Source organism: Phocoena phocoena, chromosome 2 (assembly GCF_963924675.1).
Source record: "Phocoena phocoena chromosome 2, mPhoPho1.1, whole genome shotgun sequence".
Classification (NCBI taxonomy): Eukaryota; Metazoa; Chordata; class Mammalia; order Artiodactyla; family Phocoenidae; genus Phocoena; species Phocoena phocoena.
In genome coordinates this window covers 107,437,943-107,448,725 of record NC_089220.1, presented here as the reverse complement: position 1 = coordinate 107,448,725, position 10,783 = coordinate 107,437,943, and the positions used below count along the sequence as shown (strand labels likewise).

The 10,783-nt window shown below is 50.0% G+C and overlaps 1 protein-coding gene across 1 annotated transcript in view; it reads right to left on the bottom strand.

Moving 5' to 3' along the window:
• Positions 1-7,314: 7,314 nt before the first annotated feature.
• ZNF609 (zinc finger protein 609) overlaps positions 7,315-10,783 on the bottom strand; it is a 222,528-nt gene continuing 219,059 nt past the window's right edge. Inside the window, exons 6-9 of the mRNA XM_065872148.1 lie at positions 10,045-10,411; positions 8,327-8,502; positions 7,862-8,078; positions 7,315-7,388 (exon numbers count right to left, since the gene is read on the bottom strand). Coding sequence (XP_065728220.1) covers positions 7,315-7,388; positions 7,862-8,078; positions 8,327-8,502; positions 10,045-10,411 — 834 coding nt within the window. The remainder of the gene's footprint in view (positions 7,389-7,861; positions 8,079-8,326; positions 8,503-10,044; positions 10,412-10,783) is intronic.

The window sequence follows — 10,783 nt, the reverse complement described above, 5'->3', positions numbered from 1 at the left end:
TGGTCATAGAGGATGCTTTGCCCAAGAGCCACAGTGGGGGAAGAGGGGAAGTTAGGCAGCCCTGGGACAGAGGAGGGGGCTTCTTGCTGTCTAGGGAAGGACGCTGAGGCGCTCAGGGTGAGGGTTGCCTATTGTGCTCTCAGCGTTGACTCGTTGAAATTGTTTTCCATAAAGAACAGTATAAACATATTATTCACATGTAATCACCAATAGTAAATGAAGATGTTTATGAACTGGCATTAGAAGCTTTTTAAACCGCGCTGTGTGATGTGCTCTATCTAGCCTAGGGGAGGACATTGCCTAGAGGGGGAGGGACCGTCTGGGTCCAGGGGCAAGGCCTGGAGAGCTGGTGGACAGCACTGTCAGGCTGAGGTTCCCCTGCCGTTGGGCTTTCTTTTTTGGTTTTTAAGACCGGTGTATTTTCTTTCCTTGCTTCCTGTCACCCTGGGGACTCCGGAGTATAGGCTTTTCAGCCCTTGGGCAGTGTCCTTCAGTTGTTTTTGACACTCCACCTGGGCTTCTCTCTGTGCATTTGTGTCTGGCCTGGAGAAAGCAGGTCTGACCCCCTCCTTTACAGCTTCGTGTTATTCTGGCATTTGGTTAAGCTGGCTTAATCTGTTTCATGTTCTCAGTGCATTTAAAATAGGGGCATTGAAGTTCACTCCCACCACCAGGGCTTTTTTTGGGGTGCCTGGGCCTTAAAAAACACTAGCCAAACTCCAATTCTCAGATTACGGCCAGGAGTTCTCCCTCTTGGCCGCAGGCCCAAGGTGTGTCCTTCCTAGGGTCACAGACAGCAGAGGGCAAGAGGAAGAGCAGCTCAGGGCCTGGGGGTTGTGGGAGAATCTGCTCCGAGAGACGGGACGCCTCTGCCTGGCTAAGTCTAGTGCTAACGGCGCCCCTCTCTGGCAGGTTCTGAGTAGTGCCTGAGACCCTGCTCCCCAGGGCTTGGCAGTGGCACTGAGGGTGTAGAAGTGGCCTGCCCTTTTCTGTTTTCACTGAACAGCTTGTTCTAAGGGGGGAGGAAGGGGGAGAGGTCTAGACTGGGCGAGGGGGTGGGGGTGTCAGGGAGGCAAGTGTGTTGTGTTACTGTGTCAATAAACTGATTTAAAGTTGTGGTTGGTCTGTCCTTTATTCCTGTACCAGGGCCAGCTTCCTCTACTGCTGTCTTTTGAGTCTAGAGCCCAGCCCAGCAGGGGTGTGATACATGCTTCTCAGGAAAAAAGCAGCAGTGCATCAGGACAGATGAACGGCTGAGGTCTCTGGGGCCACGTTACAACGCAAAACTCGGGGTTGCTAGGAGTCTGGGACAGAATGCTGGAGCCCCCTAGAGACAGGTATGTACACAGAGCTTCATCCAGAATAGGGGCTATACATACCAGGATCCAAGCCCTTCTTAGTTTTTGTGTAGAAGGCTGGGTCCTGAAACTGGGTTTTGGCTTTCACATGGAGCTGCCTGACATTCCCATTCCTGGGGGGTGTCTGAAGGAAGCGGAACACACCTTCCCTAGGAAGATAGTTTTCTCCTTTTGGAGCCCAGTGCCGTAAGGCATGGCTGCCCTTCCCCTGTACCACCAGCCTGATGGATAAGCTCTCAGTGGCATTGGAGGGGGCTAGAATCCTCTTCACCTATGTTTTGTTTTTTAATTTCTCGCCAGTATTTTTATTCCCTTTTGCTTTTCTGTTTTCCCAAATGAAGTGCTGGGCATGTTTTTCCACCTCCTACAGCTTTAGAACTGTATACTTACTTTTGAGCTGTGGCTGTCTTTACATCCTGAGTCTTTGGCCTATTTTCACATTGTTCTGTGTGGAGCTTACTTGTGTTTTCACCCTGGACAAGTCATTAATCTTGGACTCTACCTAATACTCATGAAAAGGAGTTCAGCACCTCTACCCCACACGGTATTAGTAGAAAGTCTGGGCCTAGGGACGTCCCCGACGGTCCAGTGGTTAGGAATCAAGCCATGCTCCACTGCGGGTGGCACAGGTTCGATCTCTGGTCGGAGATCTGATCCCACATGCCATGCATTGCGGCCAAAAAAAAAAAAAAAAAAAAAAAACTCTGGGCCTAGAGATGATTCAACTGAAATATGAAGGGCTTTGAAGATGTCTTCCACTGAGCACATAATCCTTAGAGGTATTATAAAGTCCGTGACTGAAAAGTGGTCATTACAGTGAGATATTTACAACAGAGGTCCACACGAATGCTGACAATGGCCAAGTTAATGTAGGCAGTTTAGGATTCTGATGTTAAATTCAAACCCAAGGAATCTATAAGGCAGGGAGGGATAAGGAACCAAGAAAAACAGTTCTCATCTGCAAAGCTAGCGAGTGGACAGCAAACATGCCTGAGACTTTGCTGCCATCTGCTGGTGGCTCCTCTTTAACACAGCCAGAGTTAGAAAGGCTGAATTGGAAACCCAGGCACTCAGCTAAGATTTCTCTTTCAAAAAGAAAAAACTTCTGCTAGGGTAAGACCACTGTCTGTCAGGAAAGAAATATGGTACCCAAAATCTGCAATTAAAAAAGCAACTTAGAAGGGGAAATATTTTGGGAGTGGGAGGGTGGGGTAGGATAGGGGAGATATGTGAAAGGCAAACTAAGTCTAAATTTAAGAACAGGGACATTAAAAACTTTATTCAATAAATACAACAAATAATTTAAAAATATACTTCAAGTCCAAAGCCAATTAAGAAAAGGAAGTAGAGAGATAGATAGGGGGAAAAAAGGGGGGAGGAGGAAGTCAGAGGAAAAGGAGAAAGTTCAAGAGGTGGAACAATGGTTTTGGTTGGGCTGTGTTTCCGAATGTACCACCCTTTGAAATTTGATCAAATGCTCTTGACCCATAAGCCCTTAGCCCTTGTTCTGATGGGGTAGCCACAGGAGTTCAGCGGCCAGGAATGATTCTCTGGGCTGTGGATCAGAGCAACTCTGGAGGCTGGCATCTGGGGGAGTGTTAGAGGCTAGTTTCCCACTCAGTTCTAAAAACCCTCTGATCTAACGCCCAGGCAGGTTTAAGAAGTAGTGCAAACTCTTAGGCAGAGAGCTCCCAGCTGCATAGTTTCACAGGTGAGTGTCCAAAGCCAGGGCCTCTGGGAGACAGGTCCCAGAGTACCCAGGGGTCCAAAGCCACTTTGGTGAATGGGATCTATGGGAGAAGACAGGAGAGGCCAGGGCACAGGATAAAGCTCCTGGGTAAGCCCGCGGCCAAGCTGGAAAATACTGCTGGGCAGGAAGGGGCTGCAGGGCAGGTAGTCTGGACACTGATTCAACAGCTTGCCATCAGCCAGGGAAGGTGGAGCTGAGGATGCATATGGAGCAGGAGCAGGACCAGGAAGATCGGGAAAGCTGAGGGAGAAAAGTGAGGAGGAAAGAGGAGGCAGCTCAGCAGCAAACTCCAGGAGAAATAACCAGCAGCCCTCACAGATTTGTGATTGTCTCTTAAAAAGATTTATTTTCTCTTCTTGCCTGAATGTACAAAGGCAAAAAGAGTACAGTTTGTATGTATATATATATATTTATATATATATATATAAAAAAACAAGGAACTTGGTAATGTACACTTTACAGAAGGGAAGAATCAGGAAGACTAAAATTAAATCCAACAGAGCAATGCCAGTGGAACAAAAGCTATGAACAGCAACACTGCCCCTCCAGCCCGGGCCTCCAGCTCGCCCCAACCTGCTCCCAATGGGGGGCTGAGCACCAAGGCAAGCGGGTGGGCTGGGGCAGGAGGGGCTGGGGACGGGGCCTGGGAGGGGCTTGATCCCAGGAGGGGCCCATGGCAGAGGATCATCGGAAAGCATCCTGGGATGCCCTAATAATAAAACAGATAACAAAGGCCCAGAATTATGGGGCCAGCTAGCTGCCCAGTTGAATCTTGGGGGCATCAGAGTAGACACTGAGATGGTGGTAGGGTACATGGGATAATAAGTGGCGTGGGTGACCTCAAAGCCCGTATACAGTTAACACTCTAGCCCTTCTGTAGTCTTACCCTCCCACTCCCGAGACCAAGCCCTTCCACCCCCACCTTGGAGCCTGGAGAGAAGAGGTTCAAGAAGCATCATTTCACTTCATGGGGTGCCGTCTTAACCCTTCTGCATGTGGTCCTTTGACCTTGAGATGTGTGGAGAGGGTGAGGTAAGAGAAGGAAATACACATGTATACATACATGTACAGGCAGGGAAAGGGGATGAGGGGAACTGGCACAGCTTAAATGAGGAAGAAGCAGATGTGAATCCTAAAGAGCAGCTCTCCAGGCCATGGCTGTCCTACCTGGGGACAAGGCTTCTTCCCTCCAGCTTCTCTGTGGGGCCTGGAGGAACAATGTCTGTCAAAAGAACTGGGCAGGGGTAGCTCAGAGAGAGCCTTGGCCTGGTGGTCTCGGCCCTTAGCAGCCAACACTTCCAGCCTTTGCTGGGGTAAGGTGGGTGGGAATCCTTGAGTGTCTCATCCCTATGACCAGGTCATGGGTGCCACAGGTTCCCCCTCTGTGTTCTTTCTCCCCATGGAGAGAGGTTAGGGGCGGACAGCAAACCCTTCACTCAGTACTCGTTAAGGGTCTCTATTTCATCCATCAGTGCTGCTGTTCTGTGTTACTTCAGGGAGGGAAGACTGGGCCTGGCAAGGATCGGGGACCAGGAGGATCAGGGATCAGGCGAAGGCAGTGCCATTCTGCCACTGCGCCTTTTACCTGCTTTTCTGGGCAGCTCAGCTCCTGCCTTTCAAGGGAGACTTGGATATAAGGATCAAAGAGCCAAATGTTTTTTAAGGAAAAAAAAGAAAAAACTGTTCCCTTCTGCAGAACCCAAGGATGCCCTGCTAATACAGAAGCTCTTCTTCTCTGTTACAGAACAAAGTGGAAAGGGGCCATGCCTGCCCAACAGGAAAGAAAATGACTCCAAACCGTTTCTTCACAATATGTACAGAGCACGCTGTAAAAGCCAGCGCCAGATACAAAACACACAACAATATTTAAAAACAAACAGGAACAGAGATGGGCCTTGGCTCCACCCGACAGAGTCTGGGAGGGCAAAATCAGGCTGAAATTCAGGTGGGATGAAGGTGTCCACACCAACGACCTCCATGGGTAAAAGGGAAGTCACTGCTCAGAGCACTGCCTGCTGGGGCATCAGGAGGCAGAAGGACTGAATGGGGAAGGGAGGCTGCCTGGGGCCTGTTAAGAGGTCTAAATCAGTGGGGTTTTGGGGAGGGCTCAGAACCCAACTTGAACAAAAACAAGGACATGGAAACCTAGAGGAAAGGTCTATAGGTCAGAGGGGCTCCTCTTGGGCAAAAGACCCTAAGCCTCTCTAGAACAGGGCTCTGGGGATCTTGGAACGCAGCCTCCACTGGGCATTGTGCTTACTGTCTTTCATCTCCATGCCCCAAACTGTCAGAGCCAAGTCCCTGCTCTTAAATGGTCATTTTTGGCACTCTGGTCACAAACACCCATCTCTAACCTAGGTTGGTGTCTGTCAGTCTTCATCTCTCTCTCAATCCACAAGGTCAACGAAAGACAGGAGAGGAAGAAGACAAAGGGATGACACGTCAAAAACTAAGAGCTAAAGCTCCCCACACCTTGGGGAAGAAGTGACTCCAATAAAGCTACCAAATCACTGTCACTTTCCCAGTGACACAGCATAGAGCCTGGACTGGGACTGCATTTCTAAGGAGAGCAGAGAAATGTCTCTGCCTCAAAGCACAGCTCCACTGACTACACTCTGTAGCTCCAAGGAATAATGGCTTGCATGTGTTATCCCAGGGTGTAAGGAATAGATAATCTCCCATGGTCAGTAGCCCCTAAAACAAAAAAGTGTGTTACAAAAAAACACGGCTTATATTGGCACACATGGGGTTACAGGTTGAGCTACATAAAGTCTTGTAGTTGTGTACAGAGAAATTGGGCTGTATAGACTTGTGGCCCTAGATGAGGAGGATACTCAGATGGCCGCTTGGACAGGACATCTAGAAGGGCTGGGTGCTCCCAGGGCCTGCCTCCTGGCTTGTGCTCAGGTGACCTGGCAGACTCCAAAGCTCCCCACGCTGGGGGAGACTATTTTACCTGCCTGAGCCTTAAGAGCCAAGCAGTGGAAAAGAAGAGGAGAGATCAGTGTGGGGATCCCCCTGGGAAAGGCACCAAGGGGTCGGGAGGGAGGTGAGAAAAGGGCAAGGAGTGGGGGCTAAGCAGCAGCAGGGCTTAGTGGGGTTGCAGCTTCTAGTTCACAGACTCCAATTCGTGCTCCAGCTCAAGCTCTCGCCCGGAATCCCCGGTGAGCTCTGTGCTGGTGTTGGGACCCCTGGCCCTCTGCCTGACAGGCAGCCCAAGGCCACGGTGGGGCAAATGCCTTGGTCTCCCTTTCCAGGCTGGGCTCTGAGCGTTTACATGTGCTCATGTGAGACGGGAGAAGTCTTCATGTTTGAAGACCTTGTTTTCACAACTGCAGAGAAAACAGCCCCCAATTTCTTTCCTGAGATTCTAATCCCTCCATGTGCTGCCAGTTCCCAGGGCCCAAACCACTGGGGAGATGCAGGGTCTGGTGATGGTGGTAATGATGGTGAGAGGGGTATGGCTGCTGTGCTGTCTTCAGACCTTACCCAGTGCTCGGGGGTCCCTCCCTGGGGGGCTTGGTACTGCTCCGGCAGCTGACCAGGGGCTTGGGGAACAGACCAGTGACTTCTCTGGGCTTAGGCCCTGTTCCCCTGGTTGCTCCCCGTGCCTTCACCTCCACAGAGGCCACAACAGTCACTACTGTGGCCAAGAGAATAAATATTTTTGCTAAGTACCGGCTCTCCAGCTCCTGAGGAAGAGGGAGGGTCAGGGAGTCCGGGGGTCTGGTGGAGGCGAGATAACCAAGGGTCTGCCTTCAGTCATGGTGGGAACGGCAAACAGGATGATCAATACCATTTAACTGATGTCTAAATGGCACCTCCAGCACCTCCTTGGGTGAGCCAGTCTGGGCCCGTGAAGCTGACTTTATCCGGGCACTTGGTGTTCTTTCTGCAAGGGAAACATGGACAGATAACCAGGTATTCAGCCCGCTGGTAAAAAGAACCACAGGGTGGTGCTCCAAGAAAATGAACTGTAGAGGAGGCCAGTCCTGGTCGCTAGGGAAGACGTGTTCCACAGCTCCTCTCAGAGACAGATGGCTTCATGGGAGACTTATACAAGAGGCTTGCCCAGGGTTCCGCCATTTCCAGACCACAGCCCACAGAGCTATCCTTCACCGTGGCTCTGCAGGGATTCTGTGATCCAGGTATCACCTATCCCTGCTCTCTAGGTGTTGCCCCAAATTAAAAAGTTACTTACCATTCTCACCTCCGGGGGGGTGGGTAGAGTGAAGGAGTGGAGCCTTGCTGGCTGGCAACAATGGCTGTAGAAGAAAGCCCTGAGTGAGAAGGAGGATGTGTTAGTGTGGCACTCCCAGACCCTCCCCTTAAGCACTCTCCCTTTTTGCCAGCTGAGTGGGTATTGGGAAGAGCTTCGCCTTAAATTCCTAGCTCCACTGAGTTCCGGGGTGCTGACAGAAGAAAATCTGATACTTGGATAGATACAGCGGCTCGGGATAGATAGTCAGGCTCTGTTTTTCAGTTGCTTGTTACTCTTTGGCTGTGGGAACACCTGCTCCTTATTCTGAATATCAAAGCCAATTTTCCGGAGGAGTTTGAGAATCCCCAAGCTCCAAGGGATGAAACAAATGTCATGATTTTATTGATTGTCTGCAGGAGGCTAGGACTATGGACAGATGAGACGCTCAAGGGGAAAAAGGGGGGGGGGGCGGTTCTTGCCAGGGGCCCCCTGCTGTGGGCAGTGCTACTGGGATGGAGTAGAAAGGATAGGAAGTGGGGAAGTGAGGCTTACCTGCTGCATAGGGTAAGTTGTACTGTGCTGGGAGCAATGAGTACCCCAAGTGGTGGTGGTGGTGGTGTGTGGACATCAGGCGCTGAGAAGGGGAGGTTCGGGGCCGGTCAACACTCCTTTCACCCCCGCCTGCTCCCCCGACGCTGCTACAGCTGCCACCACCCCCAACCGCCCCACAGCCTCCCCGATCTCTCTCCTGAGAAGTTTTATCACTTATCTGGAAAGGAAAGCAGACACAAAAGCTCTACTGTGAGACACATACATGAAAGCAAGATGCCCAGAGCCCACATTACAACTCCTTAAAGATGCAGGTCACCTAAGAATCAAGGAGGTGCCTGGCAGAGCTATTGTCAAGTCAGCCAAACCACACTGTGGTTAGGACTTGAACTAGTCCATCTTCTCCCAGACCCTGGATCTGGCCTTATTTGTCTCTGACAACAGTCAGTGTCACTGCACTTCCCTCACCGTGGGAGACTTGCTCTTGTAATGACTGGCATGCTGCTGCAAGAGGTCCAGGGCTTTGGACTCTGAGCTGGATTTACAACTGACACTGGGGCTGGCTCGTGCCTTGTCAGCATCTTCACCCCCTGAGACCTTGCTGCCATACGGGGAGAAAGAGTAGCTGGAAGGCAGGTAGGAACCTGGGGAAGAGAAATAAAGCAGTCAAAGAAATGGGAGAGGGAGAAGAAACTCTGCTTCAGTGAGCCTGGTGAGGCTCAGGCTGAGATATATTTTCTACCGCAGTGTCTTCAGGCTGAGACTCAGTGTGTACTTCCTTTACTGAGCTCTAGAGGCAAACAGCTAAGGGATATTAGGAACATGGCCCTCAGTTTCTGGGGAACCAACTTCCTTAGAGCCCCAATCTCAGATTCATCTTGGAGAGGTGATACAGTCATAGGATTTGAAAGATATTGGATATGGAGATGTCCTTGGGCTCAAATCCTTCCTCTACTTACCAGTTAGGTAACCCTGAACAAAATTAACAAATTAATTAGCTCAAATTAACCTTCTGAGCTTCAGTTTCTTGACCATCAAAATGAAGATACCAATACTTATTTCATAGGATGACAGAGAAGATTAAATAAGATAATGTACATAAATCACCTAGTCCAGTGCCTGGCACAGAGCAGGTACTCATCAAATAGAACAACTGTTTTTATATAGAAGGATTGGGGTAACAGGAGAAGGGAATACTACAGGATGAGACAATTTCCTATCTCAGTTTGAAAAGCTTAAGTGTCCTATTTAGTATTTGCCTTATAATGTCAATATCAAGCCTATTTCAGCTGCTCTCCTATAGGGAGGTGGGAGCTCCAAGAAGTGAAAGAGTCTTCCACCCCAGAAGCACCCCACATGGCTCTTCAGGCAACAGAGATCAGTGAGTAAAGTGAGCCTTTTCTTCTAACAAGTTAAAAAACACTTTAACTCCTACCTTGTGCCTCCCTCCCCAAGAACTCATGGATGGCAGTATAAAGAGTTTATCTTTCCCAGACTGAATCTTTCTAGCTGGACTTACCCCCAGTATGACTTCAAACTGCTCTTCCCGTCACCAACTGCCTCCTGACCTTACAGCTAAACACAATTTTGCAAATGAATACAGGCACTCTCCTGGGTTGAATTTTATTTGTTCCACGTTTCTCTCCTGCTACAATTAAGTTGTAAGCTCCTTGAGGGGATTGAGCTAGTCTTCCGCTATTTCTTTTGTATTCCCCACAGTGCCTAGAGCACATTGCAAAAGTAGAGAGTATGTGTTTTTGTTTGTTTGTTTCTCTGGCCATGCCCCGAGGCATGTGGGATCTTAGTTCCCTGACCAACGATTGAACCTGTACCCGCTGGGACCACCAGGGGAGTCCCTAGAGTATGTGTTTAGAAAATCCCAGCTGAGGGAAGACGGCTCTGGTAGAGAGGGGGTTTTGCCTTTAGTTACCCATAAAAATTGACTGTAGAGTCAACCCTCTAGCTAGTGCAAGGGAGGGAGAAGTGGTCCCACAGACTGTAAGTAGGGGTCATTCAAGGAGCTCAGGATTAGTGCCCACTTCACACAAGGCCACATTCAAATCAGAGCTGTCATCTACCTGAGCCTCAGTAAGCCTTAGAGCTGAGCAAGAAAACTCTGGATTCGAAATCGGTGCCTCATTTACCTTCCCATTGAATGGAACAGCAGCTGGAATTCGGTGCCGTACCTGGGTAGTTCTGCATCATCACGGCAGGCATACCCCGGTAGCTGGGGTGGTTGGGGTCATAGGACTGGCTGTAGGAGTAGCCGTGCATGTAGGGGATGTAGGACTGGTGCTGGGTTAGGGGAGAGGACACAGGCACGTGGACACCTGGTCGGGGCTCCTTGCTCCCGAGGCGGGATTCCTCAGACGTGGGCAGCTTGCAGTCACTACTTGTGCTTTCCTTCCCATCCTCCTTGGGCACAGAGTCCTTACTCCGACTCCTTTCCTCCTTCAGTTTGCGGTCCCGCTCCTCCTTCCACCGCTCATCCTCTGACTTGATGTCTGAGTACTTAGCAGGATAAACATATGTCCACATCCGGGGCTCTGCTTCCTACAACAATCACAGAATGAGCTCTGAGCGTTTTACAGATTTCAAGCCCAATGTCCCCGTAGAAACACCAGAGCAGATAATACTAGACATCTGGGGCACAGCAGGATCTTGGCCTCTACTGACCTTTGTTTAAAATCACCTCTGGTCCCTCCTGCTTAAATGCCTGTCTCCTCCCCCCATAAAAGGAAATAAGATGTGGTGAAAGAAAGAGAAAATCCACCAGTGGGTCTTCTCTAGGCGAGAACAAGCATTCTGGGGAAAGGACTCCTTGACTAGAAGAAGCCGTTCCCTTTCCAACGATATTTAGGTGGTTTCCCTTCTTCAGAGCAAACTCAGGGGCAGAGAGCTACAGGTGCTGCCCCGCTCAGAGGA